This window comes from Struthio camelus, chromosome 18 (genome assembly GCF_040807025.1).
Source record: "Struthio camelus isolate bStrCam1 chromosome 18, bStrCam1.hap1, whole genome shotgun sequence".
Lineage (NCBI taxonomy): Eukaryota > Metazoa > Chordata > Aves > Struthioniformes > Struthionidae > Struthio > Struthio camelus.
In genome coordinates this window covers 13,811,976-13,831,449 of record NC_090959.1, presented here as the reverse complement: position 1 = coordinate 13,831,449, position 19,474 = coordinate 13,811,976, and the positions used below count along the sequence as shown (strand labels likewise).

At 43.9% G+C, this 19,474-nt stretch overlaps 1 protein-coding gene across 2 annotated transcripts in view; it reads right to left on the bottom strand.

Moving 5' to 3' along the window:
* GNAS (GNAS complex locus) overlaps positions 1 to 19,474 on the bottom strand; it is a 175,739-nt gene that overhangs the window by 92,550 nt on the left and 63,715 nt on the right. The window contains exons 1-2 of one of the 2 annotated variants that reach the window (XM_068913100.1): positions 17,179 to 18,350; positions 13,397 to 13,469 (exon numbers count right to left, since the gene is read on the bottom strand). In XM_068913100.1, coding sequence (XP_068769201.1) covers positions 13,397 to 13,469; positions 17,179 to 17,317 — 212 coding nt within the window. In that variant the 5' untranslated portion in view covers positions 17,318 to 18,350. Of the gene's footprint in view, positions 1 to 13,396; positions 13,470 to 17,178; positions 18,351 to 19,474 lie in introns of those variants that run through there. The other variant, XM_068913099.1, reaches the window with a different exon arrangement.

Below are 19,474 nucleotides of genomic sequence, written 5' to 3'. Positions count from 1 at the left end.
CACTAAATGTATTAAGCCAGCTCCTCAGGCACACATATGTTTGTCTATATGGAAGAGACATCAGATTCAGGGCTTTTTACCTGTGTTAGCAGCTTGGTACAGAAAGAAACAATTATGTAACACTGGTAATTAGTAAATATTTTGAAGAACTGCAAGTCAGAGAGGATAGCTGAATACTTTTGTCTGCCTTTCCACACGCCACAGGCCATTGTGCTTCTCCTCCATGTACTTTAATATCAAGCTGAAATTTTAAATGCAACAATTTTGTGCTGAAGATCCCAGTGTGTTGTGTGCTACGTGCAAGGAACAAAAAAGAAGTGAGATGGCATGAGGGCCCAAGGCTCCTGCCGTAACAGAGAACTAACTATTCGACCAAGTACGCCCAAATGCTTCAAGCATCCAAAAAGCCTTATGCAGCAGAAGATGGAGACACTCCTAAACAGTTCCTACTCAAAGAGTTCCTTCCTTCCTTATTTCAAGTTCTTCAGTCAATTTTGCCTGGATCATGCGAGTAAGAATCAGTCTGGCACCAAAGCAGATCTTCTAACATCACCTACGATCCTGTTCGGTCTTGGATGCTCCAGAGGGAGGTGAAAGCAGTGGTAGCATACAATAGCAAACTATCCTGACAGGAAAACAGAAAACCAAAAATCAGCCCCGTCTCACCTCTTTGATGCCTGCCCATATACACCGGACTAAGGTTTCAAGGCTTCATATGCCAACATAGAATTGCAAGTACCATGAGCATATTCAGAATGATAAAAATAGACCTGACATCCCCGTAGCTGCAAAAGAAGGGGATAAACTGCGAGGGAGGCTTCGTGGATCCCAAGGCCAGAATGACCTGCTATGACCATGCACGCTTGCATCATGAAAGCCACATCTGCAGAAGCTGGATTAAAACACCTTTTAAAAAATAAACCTGTCCTTCTGTAAAAGAGCTCAAACGAGGCTTCCCCATCCCCAACAGATTCTTCAACGTACCTCTACTGCTAGGCAGAGGAATGCCATTCCACATCTCCGTTTCTAGATCTCTTTTCCACATAGCACTACCTCTACATGGTAATTAAATCATGTCCGAACGTCCTACTAATAAATCAATTGGTCCTTGTATGACTCCTGTGGCCTGTCTTTAAATTCTTCCCAGGAATCAGTAATTCCACATCCTTCATGAAGCGAAGACAACAGCATGGGATACACTATTTTAATAATACTTTTATCAGTATTGGAAGCCCACTTTATTACTTACGTATCATTTCCCCTTTTTTATACATCCAGGCTTGCATTTGTTTTGTTTCGTTTTTCGCCAAAACAAAGCACACTAAGGTAATTAACTAATCGACTTTCAAGTACTTTTCCAATTCTGCAGACACAATCTACATTCTGACTCCCAGGAGACAATCTTGCATTCTGCTATACTAAAACTTAATTTTATGAAGTACAACTTTTAAACACGTTATTCAGATCACCCTATAAAGAGTAACCCGACCTGCCCAATATTAATACCTAGCCAGCGTGCAAAGAAGGATTTTAGATCATTCTTTAGATTGCTGGCCCTATTCGATTTTATATATTTAACCACCAGTTCCCTGGAGGCCCAGAAATGGTCCCACTCATTGGCTCTGGTAACCACTACACAGTGAGCTGGTTTTTAAACTCCCCTAATATATGCACGGTTAGTCCCACACAATGCAATTCTAAAAATCAAAATATCATATGATATTACACTAAATGGCACAAGAAAGTCATCTGCATCAAAATAGCTGATTTTACAAATCAGATCCATAATCTTTTCGAAAAGGCATGGTTCGTTCAACAAGATCTTATTATATGCGAAATCATGTTGATGATGTTCTTCCTATACACCCTTGTTGCTAGAAATCCTCTCTCTCTCTCTCTCTCTCTCTATGTATATATATATGTATGTATGCATGTATGTAAAAAAAAAAAAAAAGCCCATATTTGATGTCAAGCAATCTGATTAGCAGACCTCTGGACAATTTCTTTCTTTAAGCAATGAAATTGTTTCCCCTTTTCTAAGAATTTAAAAAAAAAAATTAACATTAGTGATTCCCATAGTTTCTCATATAGTTCATTTAGGATTCTTGTCTGTTATTTATTCTTGTTTTGAAAATACCTACACCCTAACAGAGCCTGCTGATCATTGCCTTTGTCACAGATGGTAAATTTCCTTTTCCATTCCAGGTATCATAGAGGGTGGATACATCCTCCTTTTTTTATTTGTAAGGAACACAAAACTAATATCTATAAAATATTTTTGCTTTCTCTACATAACTACATATCATTTTACCTTCTGCATTCAGTAATAAATCTATATTTGAACAAGATAATTTGAAATCTAACAAAGCAAAAAAAAAAAAAGAGTTCATACTATCTTACAGGGTTTAAGTTTTCCCAAAGGGAAACCTGTGAAATTTAATTAACAGAGTTCTCAGCTGATTCCAGTTGACCCCAGAAAGAGTTAAATTTTTACATTTAACAAAGCAAATTTTATTCTGGGGCAGGATTGGGGCAACATTCCCTTCCTGTCTCAGCGAGATACTTAATATGCCCCCATGATAAATGTAGAGGCCTACAAAGACGTATTACGTATAAACATCAACCAAGACTTGTGCCTATTTTTCCTTCTCCCTCCCTCTCCTTTTTGGACAACTCCTTTTATGTTTCCAAAGCATGAATAAAGCTGTGGAGAGAAGAAAAAAAAAAAGACAAAATGTGGCCTACGTTATTTAAAAGTATTTTTTCTTTGAGGTCCTAGGACTGTGCAAAATAATCAAAAATGTTGTAATAAACTCGGTCTTTTTTACTCTGTTCTAGCACCTTACTTTCAACGGTGGCAAAAAGATATTGAGGTAACAAAGCGCTAGGGAGCTCTTCAATGAGAAACGTAAGAAAAGTAAACATACAATTGCATAAGATGCAATTACATAAAATGCAAACTGTCCAATTAGGTGAAGGCAAAACACAGAAGCAACCCGGGGCATCCCGGATTCCCAAAAGTTCAGGGAAATTAGAGTCCCGTGACACAGTCCCCTTCCATTTTCAGTTCAAAAAATAAAACTGCAAACGTAACTATTTTGCCTCTTCAAAGTGTCCTATTTATAAAATTATTTATCTCCAGTTATAAAACATATTTTCATCAACAACAATCAACAGAGGCAGAATGTGTTCCTTTGAGTAACTGTTGCAAAACAACTTTAACGTAGTTCTACACACCAAAAGCAAAAAGTTGCATCTAATTTACAGGATGCTGCAAACCCACTACTGAAAATTTAATACCCCTGCTGCTCCATAGACATTTAACCAAAATGACAAACAAACAAACAACACATAAAGCAGACCTTCCAGAAAGCTGCATACAATGCTTGCTGTGGAACACATTTGAGACAAGATCTCGGAAACATTTAACTTACAGTTCCTATTGATGCTGGCCCCTGCAAACGTTCTCCCCGGAGAGGGGGAAGCGCAGCAAGCCTCGGGCAGCGCTGCGGCACCGGAGCTGCTCTACCGACCTGCACGTGGGCTCGAGCCGCGGGCCAGGTCAGAATGCTTTTTGCTTTCCCGAGAACCCAGAGCACTTAACTGAGCTGCTCTTCTTTCAGTTTTCTCATTTGTTTAACGACAAAAACATTTCCTCAGCTTGCATTGTGCTTGGAGTATTTTCATGAAAAATGCAGTTCTGTTTGTTATTATATTCTCGGTTCAGAGAAACAAAAAATGAAATAAAAAGTATTTAAAAAAATGTTTTCAGCAAATGGCTACGTCCTTGTGACTACGATCTTTTTCTTACTGAAAAAATATTATCAGAACCAACTATAAGCTTTTGTCTTTATCTCAAATGGTCTTAAACTGCTTAAGCAGCATAAAATATCTGAAGTCATGCCAATCACTGTTATGCAATTAAATTAAAATTCATGAAATGAATTAGTTTAATTTTTCCTCAGTAATGACATGGTAAATTAAATTTAGCTAGAATATTTATTTTTAAGTTATTTAAATTATAAGGGTTAAAAACAGACATTACACATAGTTCGCTGAACTTAAATATATGAAGAGTCCCATTACACCATTTTGTCTAAAAAATGAAAATAAAAATAAAAAAAATTGATATGAGCAAGCCATCCTTTCTGATTACAATCCTAAGGAAGAAGTGTACTTCAACGATATCGTTTCCTTTTAACGTTTTCTAATGATTATAAACCTTTAAATTACATAAATAATCGTATTATCGAAACAGAATAAAAATATCTTAACAATTTGAGTGGAAAAAATGTATCTACATATGTGGTCCTGCATATAGGAACAGAGTATTTAAATCGCAATGCTTAAGACAGCAATAGCAAATCCCTCGGCTAGCTGTTAAGGTGCCATCCAAGGCGACCTGCAACGTCTGCTGGGTCCACACCAAGCCTCAGAAGGAAATACTGCACACCTCTGCCTGCTCCATTAGTGCAGCACTCCGGGGAGGCTCGAAGGTGCAGCTGGGAGAGACGATTATTTTCTGGTGCCTTAACTAAAAGGACAAGTGAACATAATGACTTATTAAATAGCCCTTTGGAGAATACAGCGAGCAACAGGTAGCTAATCCATCAGGTCACGATCCTTCTCACAGTTTCTAATAGCAAACGTCTTGAACCAGAACATCTCATCGAGACGTTCCGCTACTACTTCCCTCAAAAAGCAGATCATTTTGCCCTGTAGCTCTGAAAAACATACCTCAATGTACTATTGCTTTTACAGAAGGAAGCTCGGCTGTAAACAACTATTTCTAATTAGCTGTATGCTTACATTGGAGTACGACCGGAGAATGAACATTTAAAAGCTGGTGCAGCTACACTTGCAGCGCATCCCAAATGCTCTTCTGCGCGCTAGGAACTCAAGATTCAATTGTCAGAGTAAAAGAGAGGACATTATTTTCAGTATGAAAGGATTAAAGTTACATTTTAAAAAACCCTCATTAGTGGAAATTCCTTCATTTCAACTTGAAAGCTGTGAATGACACAAACCGATCGGCCTAATCTTGGTATCTCAGCTCTTCATCAGAGATGGGACGAGGGCAACCCTAACATATGAATACACGATGTATCTAAAAATACAAATAAGATATAAACTTGCCTTCTGGATGATACTTCAAAGCATTAACTGTGCCTGCGTTGATCTAGGAGACGCTCTGGAAGGATGCTTACAAAACGGGAGCAGGAGTATCGGGTGTTTATGCCCCCTCAGCATAGAAAAATAACACTCAAAACCTCACAGACCTGCTCTCCCCCACCACAAAAGAAGAGAAATGACACGACCTATCTTCGCTCTTAACCCATTCCATAGAGACCACAACAGTGCAGGAAATCAAACAACTTATGAAACAGGAACAAAAAATACCACTCATGTCTACTTTGCTAGAAGGAGCTGAGCAAGACACTGCATCTATTAATAAATTATGTCTTATGGGACAAACACGCTAGAATTTAACATAACGTAATTGGGGGGGGGGGAGGAAATTCCCCCGCTAGAATGACTGGGGGGACACAGAAAACATAGCTATGCAATGAAATAAGGAGAATCTTAAGCGATCACAATAATCTTAAGGTATGGTTTTAATAGCAAAAAAATAACCTTTCACAAGCTCAAGATAATGACAAGCACTCTGTTGATACATTAAAAAAATGCAATCCCCAACTGGATAAATTAAAATCTGTTTTTACCAGGAAAACTAGAATACTGCCCAGTCTGTCCATCCAAGATATATGGGACACTAAGAAATCCATGAGATAATACAGGAGAAGATCCTTCAAATTCTAGGTCAAATTCTCAAGAAGAGTTGGGGAAAGTCTGAAGCGTTACAATTTCTTCAGAAAGGACACTGCAGCGTTGCCTACAGATACGTATTTAACATTCTTTACACAGAGCTGCATTTATGAAGTTGCATAAAGTTTTCTGGGGTATTTATTAATATAATTTGCAACTTATTTCATAGTAGGTTAACAGAATGTGACACATTGCTCTTACAATACCAGAAGACATTTGCATAAGATCAGAAAAGGGAGAAAAATACACCACTTCCACTTTAACTCATGAACACACAGAGTAAAAATACTTCAAAAAATATTTAGGGCGAACAGAGGAAGAGGAGGATTTTTTTTTAGCCCTTTTCTCCCCGCCTCTCTCTCAGAGGCTGTTGCCCAGTTTCAACCAAACTTGACAAAGGGAGGCTACTGCTGAGACTGGCTTCCACAAGGGAACAACCAGAGGCTGAGCAGAGGAGAAACACAAATTAGCGATGCTGTTGAAGGAAAACACAAAACATGCTTGTGGCCCTAAACTAACACAGCACACACTGACTCTTTCCCAGGTAGCAGGAAAAGTAGAAAAAAGGTAGGCAAAGGTCAGGATGATCTAGGAGCGTTTAAGGGTCAGCGCCGCAGGGAGCATCAGGGCCATGGACTAGTACAAGGAAGAAAAAAGAAATCTACAGCTACTAAGAGGAGACACTGAAGATGCTGTAGGGTACTGGGACTACTGCAGTAAAGACTTGGGCGTATTTTGGATATGACAGAAAGCCTAAGTTACAGGACTCGGACATCAGTAGCTCAGCTACCCACAGAACGATTTTTCCCTTTCCCTTAACAAATGAAAATTTGCAAATTTTGTAAAAAAAAATGCTAACGGAGAGGTTATTTTCATTTGTTTGTTTTTGCCCAAACTAATGGGTAAAATCCCACAACCATCATCAAAAGTCAAAATCATCCCAGACCCATTCGCAGCTTGTTTTTCATAGAGTGAAGTCTTAAGTGCTGCTCTGCCTCCCATTTTGCTGCTCAGACTCTCTCACTCCTGCTTATTCCACTACTCATCGTCACTGCCCTCCAAGCTCACTAGAGCTCTAACTTAAAGCTTTCTACGAGGTTGATAGCCGCCCGTGCATCCTTAAAAAGCTTTTGTGAAAGGTAAGCCTCAAAAGAAATAAATCTACTGCCATATTTTTGGCCAGTCCTTTTACATGCCAAATCATGTCTGCAACATATGCAAATCTAGTTTAAAGGAAGAGTTTACCACTGCTTTTATCAGAAAACCAAAATATCTAACTACAAGCAAAAATGTCAAGTTGCAAGGCCAGGAACAGTAATTCAGCAGATAGAGAGCTGCTCTACTTGCAGCAATACAGAGCTGACAGTTTAAATACTGCTTTACCAGGATAATTCTACATTTCCCACCACCCAGTAAATACAGATAACGTGCCTGCTCTGCCACGAGCATCACTTTGTTTCCCATTCAATTATAAAAATCAAGAAATATTAATGTTCAGCTTTCATTATCCTTCTCTAACCTAAATAAGATAGGCTCTTGAAAAAGCAAAAACACACAAAACACTCAGTTGAAAATAAAGCATTAGGTAAAAACAAAAATCTATACTTTCTTTCACTACTCTGTTTTCACGTCTCCACCTATGGCTAGTCTCAGCCTACGATGAGCAGCTAAAATAGACAGAACTATTCTGTTTTTTTAAACTTCTAGATTCCTTAATGTATTACTTTCCTCCAATCCTTTCAGGAACTCAATTAACAGTGTTGCCAAAAAAAAAAAAAAAAATCCCCGGTGCATGAAAATATTTTAATGGTTTGATTTCAGAACGCCTTGAGCGAGGTACAGGGGCTTCTCCATTGACCACTGGAATCAGAGGGTACTGTTCACCAAATAAGGCACAGTGTAGGTATTACAAGCTGTAAGAATAATTATTTTTCATTGTTTTATTGTTCAGGTTTATTTTTCCACAGAATGAAAGTTTTTCCCCTGGTTGAAAATAATTTATTTTTTCCAAAGAAAAGCTAATTTCAAGCACATAAACATATCATTAAACCTTTTTAAAAAAAAAACAAGGAATTTTTTGTTTGCTTAGGTTTTTGCTTGTTTGTTTGTTTTTAATGTCATCAGATATTATGTTCTATTTCTTTCAAACTGATTGAGGACAATTATATTTAACTTCCATAAACATCTGATGTAACCGTTATAAAATATATGCAGTATTAAATTCTTCATCATAGTACTTATCCGTTGTTGGTTTATTATTGTCTTTTGACAAAATTCAACTACAAAGCTGCGTCAGTTCTTAGGGCAAGATGTAAAATAAGCTGAAACACATATCCTCTTCCCCTCTCCATCCAACCCTTATGTTCCACGGCACAAATTTATATCAAAATCTGTAAGCGCTTGTTCAGCTGGATCAGAACTGCTGATAGTCCTGAAGACACAGGTACGTCCAACTTCTCCTGCACAATAAAATCTCTTCTGTGTCCTGAAACGGTAGCTGGAAAAAGTACCCTCTGATTCAAGTCTGCAGAAGCCTCCGGACAGACACAGTGGCTCAACCCCCCCGCCCCGACCGAAAAAACAAACAAACAAACAAACAAAAACCAACTACCCAGCAATTCTCAGTGTTACTCCAACACCAGAAAAAAAAATTATTTGAGCTGCCGGTAGGGTAAGATCTGACCGAGTCAGTTCGCTTCTTGGCAAGGACCTGATGTGACCATTCTAAAAACACGGTATCGGTACACAGCTCTAAAGGAACTGTAGTAACAGAGCAATTAGTTTTTAAATATAAACTAATATTAGTAATTAGGAGGGAATTCATTATTTTAAAAGGACTTAGTTATAAATATTACAGTTTTTCCTCAATGACAACATTAACTTCCCTTCTTTAAAATCGCATGCACACAAAAAGACTAAGGTTAAAAAACAAAACGCAGTATCAGATAGCAGAAGAGTAAAGTTACGGAGATAGCAATCACGTAAGCGACAAAAAGGACGGACACCTACCAGCTAACTGTCGGATACCTACTAGCTAGCTGTCATTTACTAGTTCACGTGAAATAACGGCAGTATGGCACTGCAATTTTTAGTGGGCCAGATATAAAGAAAAGATTAAAATGTGTCAGTGACTACTTTTTCTTCCCCACAAATCTACTGAATAAAGGTGAGAAAAGAGAACAAAAAAGTCCCAAAACTTTAAAGGCTTCATTGGGTTTACTTCTTAACTTCCCTATTAAGAGGAAATAATTTTCAAAAGACCACAAGAAACGCAAGTATAATTCCATGCCAAGTCTTGAAAATACAGTTATTCAGTTCTGCTCCTGTCATCATCATTAACAGTTCTGATAGATATACGAACTCCTATTCTACACTTCAAAAATACCAGTTCATGAAATAAGGTCACCGTTATACACCACTGTTTGGGAAACTGAGGCTGAGAAGAGTTATCTGAAGTGCCCCATAACTTGGGGACGTCCTGAATCAAATATCCAAACCTACTAATCACAGAGTCATATTCCCCTTATTCGTCAGTCTTTGTAGTGGATTTCGAAAGTCGCATTTCAACAATTTATTTCTATCTAAATATTTCTACTTGTCCCAGTTTTTCCCATGACACTTCAAAATTGTCCCTTACCCTTGCCAATTCCCCACTTTCTAAAATCACGCATGTCAGTGACCCTCTCCCGAGAGCCTCTCAGCCAAACCCACAGTGATGACAGAGGGGAAAGATGACTTAAAAAGAAGAAAAAAAAAAAAAAAAGGCAGTGAAAGGCCATCATCTTCCTCGAAGCCGAGAACCCCACCTCCAAGATAACACAGAAAAGAGATGCCATTTTTTTCCGTTCAATCCAAACTATACCATTATACTAATTTCTCCAGCGACCTTTCCTACCCCTCCCTCTCCCACGTTTAATCCTTTCTGGTTCACAGAGATCGGCATTTACACTTCCACACCGTCAAAAAGAGAAGAACATTTTAGCTCCCCTTTGTAAGCGGATGCTAAGAAAAGCGCAATATCCAGCAGCCGCCGAGATCTGCTCCTCTGAAACGGCCTCATGAAAAGACAGTTGAAGTGTTGAGGAGGGAGGGAAGGAAAGGAAGGGAAGTCACAGGCTTCCTGCTATTACAAGCCAAATTTAAACCCTTTCTACATCACAAGGGGCCCTGTTGTTGGCAGTAGTGCAAAGAGTAGGAAAATTTGGTAGATACGGAGTCTTCATTACACGTAAAAGACAGCTCTTCCACGTTAAAGACGAGGCGCTCCGGAAGAACGCGGTGGGGAAGGCTCGCTCCTCTCATTTCTGGTACTGCCATAGGGATACGTCAGCTATAGCACGACCAACGGAAGCCTTTCCGCGCGGGCCGGGAGCTGGCTAAGCACTTCCAAAAACCCCATCCAGAAGAATCTGAGCTGTAGAAAAGGCCTTGCTTCTCCAGTACTCCTGTCTGCTTACCAACGCCACAGTGCTGCTACTTCCCACACGCCACCTTCACAACAGGAACAGAAAAATATTTCTGTCTCCAGCTTGACTACGGATTATAAAAGGAATGTCAAAATTTTTTTTAAATAGTTTTTACTGTAGTTAACTTAGCTAGAACTTTAACCACCTTCAAATTCACCGTAACATTGTTAACTATTAAGCACATTAATTACCTGGAACACTTGATTCCATACAGTTCCTCAAATAACTAATTAGCTAAAATGATGAAGGACTGGAATCCCAGAGGAAATTCTTCTAGCTCTGTACAACTCCATAGATTTTACCGTGCTAATTGCTACGCTCCCGACCCAAGGCCAATTTAGCTAAACGCAGGCGACAACTGTCCCTTCATCTATTTAGAGGCAGACTCTTAAAAACAAACAAATAAAAAATCCCCACACTCACTGAAGGAAGTTAGTGCGTTTAGCACTGGATATCCTGTTTAGTCACCAGAAATTAAAAAGAGTATTTGAGTAACACTAAGGGAAAACTTTTGGTTCCCTCATTTTTAGCACACTGAACATCTTTCGTAACAGGTATCTCTCTTTCTGCTTCCAACATCACGTATCACAGGGCAACCAAACCAAAGGCAACCACGTTTCAGACAGAACTTAAAACTGCATTTCTGTTCTGTCAAGCCACAGGACTAAGCTGCATCAATGGAAATCACTTAAAACTGCATTCCTGCACATGGGCACTAACGTTAAAGAACGCCTCTTCACCTCCAGTATACCACAGTGTTCACAGCCTCTCTGCTGTTGTTCACCACATCAAGCAGTTCTAGAAGGACTGACATGGACGCTAAGAGACGCAATGCCTTACTTTTCTTACCCTTCCCAAAAACCCTCCGTACCCTCTCGTTAGCTGAATCCCACATCATCCTTGTATGAGGTAAGGCAGGCAGAGAGCGAATGAACTGGGAAAAAGGTCATCAGGGAAAGCAGGATAACGCACGCAGCAATTAGTTACTTTGAGAGAAAAATGCAAGTCATTTAAGGACTAGCAAGTAACTCGCAAGATCTTCCAAACACTGAAAAACAGCCTTTCCTTTCTCCCTCCACGTAAAGTCTATGTTATGATCTACTGATTATTTTTGGCAACGAAAAAAATAAAACTAGATGCCTTACAACGTATTTCTTGCATGTATTACATACATGGCTTTTTGATCTGTACAGATTTTGATGTACCAATATTTACTGTAAACAAAAGCAGAAGGACAAGCAAAAAGGACTGCAAGACAGTACGCCGTGGGGCGGACCGCCCATGGTCCCCGAGCCGCGCGCAGCTCCCTAGCCCTGCAAACGCAGCCCCCGCAGCGGGCACGTTATGTGATTGGCAGCAGGGCTGTGCTGGCACTGGGGCCGCTGGGGAATCCAGATCCCTCGCGATGAGGAGGGAGAAGCCAGCAGAGGCTGCCGAGGCCGAATTTGCCCTGTTATGCGGCCGCACGCTCCGCTCAGCCCCAACCCGCTGCAGGGCAGCGGGAGCCTCGAGGAACCCACTGCTGCAGCCAACCTCAGACGCACTCCCAGGGCCGGTCCCCGTCCCTTGTTGGCACTCAGGCTTTGCCCAGGGGATCTTTGGGCTCTCGGTCTTGCACGGACTTTGGTATGCAGCTCGCAGGGTTGGGAAGGTTATCCACCCATGTAATACACCATTCATTATGAAAGCTTGGAAGAACTATGTTGGTAATATGGATTGATTTTTTGAAAGGTGCCAGGGATCCCTGACCTCTGTTTCTATCAGTGAATGTTTCACTTAGCATCTAATGTTGAGAGCTACTATGGCAAAGTCAGACCTTGCAAAACTTTTAAGCCATGAAAGTCTTTTGACAGGTCTCTACTAACATGAGCGGTCAAAATAAGGGAAGATAACTTGCGTGAGTAAAGAGATGCAAGATTGGGCACTTAGGGAAAAAAAAGAGTTGTCTGGGACGAAGAAATTACTCCCTACAGAGAGGAGCTAAAAACATGTAGCGCAGAATGTAATTTATTATGAATCAGTCTGAACTTTCTTCCAAAAGACTGTGTACCTTATCCCGAACTAGCGTTTAGGGATTAGGAGGAAGTATTGTCCAGGCTCCTTGGCTAAACATTTAGCTCAGACATTCTTACTAAAGAATTAACTACTGAAAGACTAGTGAAAGCTTAACTAATCTTTCCAAAACCACAGGATTTACAAAATAAATGATATTGACTAGAAAGTAAAATATGGTAATATAAAATGATTATGTTTGAAAACAAAAGAGATGAAAACAGTGATATCTAAAAATGTTAAACAAATGAACAATAAGCTTTGAAATTCCAGCACCTAGAAGTTCAATCAGAATTATTTTAGCGGGTTTTGATATATTCATATACAAAGATGGCTTGCAAATATAAACTAACATCCAGAAGAATCTCGTCCCACTCCCTAGCGGGGCTAGATGAAAAGTTAGCAAACACAAATCTTCCTCAGACAAAAAATAGATTTCCATTTTCCCTAGCTTAATGCCATTCCCTCTTTACGACTATCAAATAATTGAACAGACTTTAAGTGTAAACAAGAAGAGCTCTTAGGGACATAATTTAACACAATCATCTGGACAAGCAAGCACAACAGAAGAAAGAAGAAAATCTGACCTATTACCCCCAAACTTCCTTTTACAGTCTTATTTTGTGAAGATGCAAAACCAAAAGCCTGATTTGCTCTAAATAAAGAAAATTGCATTCATATTGTACACTAACAGGAGGCCTGTTTACAGCAGTATGAATCGATGTGCTATAGCAGAGGTAAATCAGTGTCAGCCATGTTGTGAAAGAAACTGCAGTTAAAAAAAAAAAAAAAACTTAAGCCTTAATCAGGTTGGATATACAGAACCTTGATATAAACCATTTTATACCATTAGCTATTATTTATTATTGGTGCGTGACTTCTTCAAGTTAATGTCTATTAATCTCATCTAAAAATACACATCCAAATTCTAGAGATCGTGAAACAGTAGCAAGAAGAAAACATGCCAAGATATAAAACAAAACCAATGACTACTGTGTGGCACACACATGTAAGGTAGGCTGTAAAGTAAAAAAAAAAACAAATGCACTTACTCAGCATTAAATCCATTCACATGCAAGATCCTCATCTGTTTGACTATTGTGCTTTTACCGGATTCACCAGCACCTAGAAAATGAAAGTAAATCAATTTCAGAAGGAAGCATGACTGATGAAGGGACATGCTAGATTTTTTTCTTCAGGGTAAAATCCAGAAAGCTGATTTCCTCAGCACAAGAGTGAAAAGTGAAAGAAAAAGAAATAATTGTCACTGGAAACTTCAGTTGGAGCTAAAAATAAATACCCAGCTCAAGTCATGTGTCAGATCTGAATCTTGGATCATTTCACTGTCCATTTTTCCAGTGTCAACGTTAAAAGCAGATTGCAAGGCTTGGAAGAAAAAAGGACAACTTAAACATTTTATAGAGGACAAGAGAGGGAAAAACAAAATCTGCTTATGCGGTCACCGCTTTCGGGTGCAAAGAAAGACTAAAGGGAGTCCATATTAAGTAGAAGCCTTTTTGTTAGATCCTTAAAACATTTGAAGCTTGCCTGCAGTTATCACCACCCAGTCAAAAGACTATAACTTAAATCACACAAAGTAAAATGTATGGATACTCACATCTGGAAAAGGCAGGCAACCCCTCCACCCACACAGCTCCCGAAGCCTGTTTCTCCAACTCGAGCCTGTACGCAACCTCCCATCCTCTCCGCATGGTCCAAACCAATCACGCACCCAACGAGAGGCAAAGACCACCTCTTGCGGCCGCACGCGCCGGACAGCCCCCCGCCGACCCCCTCCTGCACCAGCAGGACAAAACAAACGAACAGACAAAAAACCCTCCACTTCACTCCAGTTTCCATAAGCGGACGCGCTCCACTGCCGCGCAGGGCCACCCCGCTGCCTGTAGTACCCATTTTTCCACGCATGCTAAGCGGACTTGAACAACAGCATTTAACCGAGCTGCTCCACGCTGCCAGATCAGGAGCTTTCTATATAAAGCAAGCATATTTTTTTTTTGCAAGAGCAGTAGCATAGCCTGGGAAACCACAGAAAGATTCTCTTTAGCATCTCCCGGCTACTTGCTTATTCCTCTCACTAGCCTACGTTTCAGCGAGAGAAAACGTATGTCCGTGGCAGAACGGGCAGCGAGGTACGGTTTGTATTTATAGGATGCCAGGCCTCTCCTAGCACACGCTGACAGCACCAGCCTCCATTTTGAGCCTCATGTTCATAACTGTATTTTAGCAGTTATATTTCAAAGTTCGCTTCCTGACAGCCGCTCTCTCCCCTGCTTTCCCCCTTCCCCTCCTTCTCCCTCACAAATTCCTCGCAGTCCTGTTCTTCTCTCCATAAAACCCGCTTGCATGTTTTGCTGTCTCAGGACCAGGCCTTTTTCTCTCCTTTTTGTTGACAGACGCTTGTAAGCACAGAAAGAGCAGTTTTTATCTACAACTCGGTATGCCAACACCATCTCCCTCCTAAGCTGCTACCCTGCAAGGTACCCGGCGAGTCTCCTGCCCTCCCCTCCAGGCGTACCGCCCCAGGGGACCGGGTCCTCCTCGCAACCCAGAATTACGCAGGAACGGTAGTACACGCTCAACTATGATACTTCCATTCAGAACAACAACAACATTTCAGCTGCAACTCTAAATTATATCTTATAAATAAAAGCACTGGAAGCCAAAATCTTTACTTAGTCCAAAAGCAGGGGGAGATTGTTGTTGCTTTTACTATAAATGTATACTGCTTGGCATTGACATGCCTGGGTTCTCGGATACAACATCAGTGAACCAAAATTAAGTATTACATACAAATTCTGGAACAAGTGTATTTCTATATTTGGCCACCTGTTAAGGCCCTGTTCTTCCAGACAATTATGCATACGTTTAACTTCACCACCAAGGATAGTTCCATTAATTTCAGCGAGATTGCTCACAGCCGACAAGGGAAGCAGGTACATAAGAGTAAGGCCCACAAGCACTGTAAAGGTATCAGAAAATTATTTAGTTGCTTTTCCTTGTTATTTGAATATGATGTGGAGCTATTAAGAATACTTTGTATTTCCAAAGGACTTGTGTTTTTTTTTTTTATTTCATGTGTTTTATAAAGTAAGTAAACATAACAACAGGGGCATGAGCTTTTTTATTTTTCACTGTTCTGGATTTTCTACAAAGCGTGACACTACTGTTAGAAACCACAACACTAGAACGATCACATGAAAATGCGCACACACAGATGGCCTCAGAGCCATTACTAAATACCCACAATTTTTATTTGAGTATCTAAACTAGTTTTCAGTTACCAAAACTAAAAAAGAAAAAAAAAAGAAAAAAGAAAATTCACTTAAAAATCACCAGGTTTCTATTTTTCAAATTCCAACCCTTAATAAAATAAGCAATCTGATGGTATACCATTTCCACGTACATACATAGTGTTTAGCCTGAAATCTGGTAGGCCACTTTCCCCAAGACCTGAAATCCAAGGTATTCTTTCAAAAGATCTCTGCTGCAACAGTGGCAGACTTTTCACTGCTGCAAGCATTGCTATAGTCCTAGTTATTTCTCCATTTATGTGAAGCCTCTCTCTTAAATTAGCACTTAGAAGATTTTACCAGGAAGAGCACGCTTCTAAATCCACACCCTTTAAAGATTTTTTTTTTTTTTTTTTTTTTTTAAGATGAGCGTTGTTTCACAGCAGAACAGAGTCGGTTCGCTGAGGCCTAACCTCTCGTCCACGTTAAAAATCCCGCATAACACTCGCAAGCTGCCCCTCGGAGCGACCAAAACAGCTAAGAGCTCATAAATGCACCTTCTGTTAAAATCTGTTTTAAAAATACCCTAAATCAGTCTGACAAACGTTTTCTTGTTCACTCTCTGATAACGGACCTTCCCCTTCCTTTAAACCATAATCTCTATTTCTAAATATATCTAGTGGGCGACACGACACGTGCAGGTCACCTAAACTACCCGTTAAAATAATACACGGGACCGAGCTCTAAACATTCCCCTCCCTCCAAACGCCTGCTACGTGAATTCACGGTGCCACCAAAACAGGCGTAGCGAGCGTGTCCGAGGCAAGAGTAGGTGGCCGGGGCCGGGCCAGCGGCCCGGTCCCCAGCGCGCACGGCCCCGGCTCGCCCCCAGCTCCACCGCCCGGCTCCCTGCAGCACCGACATCCTCCGCATCGCCCCCAGCCGCGTCCCCGCCGGGCGCGCGCTGCTCAGCGCCGCTGCCGGGATCCCCCCGCGCCACGGGGGCGCCCCCGGCCCCGCTCCCGGCCGGCCGGCCCGCCGCTGCTCCCTGGGAGCTCGCAGCAGGCCCGCGGCCCCCGCCGCTGCCCTGCCCTGTTTATCCGCCGCTTCTCGGCGGGGCCCGGCCCTCCCGCGCCCCCCGGCAGCGCCCGAGCATCCCCCGGCCCGAGTCGTCCCGGGGCCGCCGCGACGGCAGCGCCGAGCCGCGGCCCTGCCCCTGCCCCCGGGGCCTGCCCCCCGCCTCGCCCCGCTGCCCTCGGGCCTCCCCGGGCGCCCCGGCCCGGGGTGGTGGTGCTGCTGGTTGGGGGGGAAGGGGGGCTGCTTCCCGTGCTCCCACCGCCGCGGCGGGCGGCCGTGCGAGGCTCGACGGCTCGGCCCCCCGCAGCCCCCCGCGCCGGGCAGCGGCGCCGCCGGCCGGGCCCTGCGGATCCGCTTCCCCGGGCCCCACCTCTGCCGCGGGCCCCCCCGCGGCCGCGCAGGGGCCGGGGCCGGGGCGCGGCCGCGACGCCTGCCTCCCTCCGTCCGTCCCCCCGCGGGGAGGGCAGCCGCGGCCCCCTGCCCCGGCGCCGCGCGGCCCCCCTTACCCAGCAAGAGGAGCCGGTGCGTGGCCCTATAGACCTGCTTGTCCTTCTGCAGCTGCTTCTCGATTTTCTTGTTGGCCTCTCGCTGCGCCTTCTCCTCGTTGCGCTGATCCTCCGTCTTGCTGTTGCCTAAACAGCCCATCTTGGGGAGGGGGAGGCAGGGGACGCGGGGCGCGGGGACGGCGGGCGGCCGCGGCTGCCGGGGGGAGGGAGGCAGGGAGGCACTCTCCCGGGCTCCCTTCTTCCTCCTCCTCCTCCTCCTCCTCCTCCTCCCCCCTTACTCGCTGCTGTGGCTGCTGCTGCCCAGAGCCAGAGACATGGAGAGAGCCGAGCCCGGAGCCAGCCAAGGGGGGGCCGATGGCGATGACTTTGCTGCTGCCGCTCGGCCGGCCGGGCCTCCTCCCCGGCAGCTGCAGCTGCTCCCCGCCCCCCCGCCCAGGCCGCGCCGATCCCCTCAGTGCACCTTTCCCGGGGGGGCTCGGCTCGGCTCGGCGCCGCCGGAGCCGCGCGCGGGGCTCTCCGCGCCCCCGGCCGCGCCGCCGGCTCCTCTAGGCGGAAAAGAAATGCCCCCCCCCGCGCCGCGCGCCCAGGCAAAAATCCAGCTTCAGTGCCACCCCCGAAAAAAAAAATAATCCTCTTTCGGTCCAAGGCGCGGGCTCCAGGCACAGAAACCTCCCCAAATCCTCGGCAGCGAGGATCTGGAAATGTCTCTTCCTCGCCTCTCCCCCCCGCTCCGAAGGGCTGGAGCACCCGAGGGGGTCGAGCCAGCCCCCGGCTCGCTGCTGGAGAACGAGTCCCTTTTCCTCTCCGGGCTCCTGGGTTTTCCTCTCCTTCGCTTGCTCTTCTGCCGCCGCTGGTTCTTCCTCCCTAATGGTGGTTTTTTTTTTTTTCCAATCCGAGCCCCCCCCCCTTTTTTTTTTCCTCGCTGCTGCTTTTTCACATTAGGTTTCCAGGCTGCTGAATCCTCTTGGCTTCTCCAGCAAACAGTGGGGGCAGGGGGAGACAAGAAAAAAAAAAAGCCCGGTTGGTCTCTCCCCCCGAGCAAAAACTGTCCCCTCACTGGAGGATTTTTTTCTGTCTTATTTTTCCTGCTCTCTCTTGCATTTCTCCTGGCTTTTTTTTTTTTTCCTTCCCCCTATTGAGCTCTATGGAGGAGGCAGAGCGGCGGGGTGGGGCAAGCAGGCCCACACTGAACCCTGGGAGCGGAACCGCTCACATGACGGCGCGCGTCAGCCCGCGCCGCCGCCGGCGCCCTCTTCGAACCGGCCCCGCGGGCCGCGCCGCGCCGCCGAGCGGCACCGAGGCCCGGCCCGGCCCAGCGCCCCGCTCCGCGCTCGCCGCCGTCGCGGGCCGGCCGCCCCGGCCCGCAGCCGCCGCGCCTGCCGCCCCGGCTCGGCGCCGGCGGAGCGCGCACGGCCCGCGGTGCGGGACTCATCTCGGGCTCTTTCCCTGCCTTTGCAGAACGGCGTATTAGGCCCGGGCCCTTTAAACAGCTTACGTATAGATGTATCCTAATGGCCTTTTGGAAGGACTTTTCGTGATGAAAGCACCCGAGAAAATAGAGAAGTTGCTGTACTGCTTTTATTTACATGTGTATCTATACATTTTCTCAGTTGATGAACTTTGAATCTTTGCATAGTTACCTAAAGAATGAGCCTGTAGATCCTGATGCGCATGAATGAATTATACCAGTTTGGATAATTCTAGGCAAATACGTCTCCCTAAGTGTTGGGCAGCTCCTTCTTGCCCAACTCGACCTGCCAAGGTGCTGGGCACGGACAAACCCCCGAGGGGCCACTTGAGAGCAGGGGTCAGGCAGAGGTGTAGGACCGCTTCACACAAGTGAAAACCTATAAACTTATGCTAGGCAATCTGAGGGAGTACAACTTCATTTGTGCAATTGCTCCTGCATGTGCTTTCACTAACTACCAAGTAACATTTAATTCTCTAAAATATTTTTGAAAACCTCATTACATAAATATATACTAATTTTCAGGCACAAGCGTATCAGCTACACTTGGAAAACAAAGGTTAGGGCTTTACCCTTTTCCTTTTGTAAAACCTGGATCCTAAAACATGCAGATATTTTTCCTCCAGTCCCCTAAGCAGAACTTATAAACTGTGTCTTCAGTGGGACTCCATAGAGGCAGAGCACTCCACTTATGGACCGCAACTCAAAAGGTCTGGTCCAATGAAGGATTTGGAGGTTTGTTATCTTTTATTTAATAAAAGCTGTCATTGTAACAACCCTGATACTATATACTCCTTTGATTAATTTACACATGAAGCTTCAGTGTCT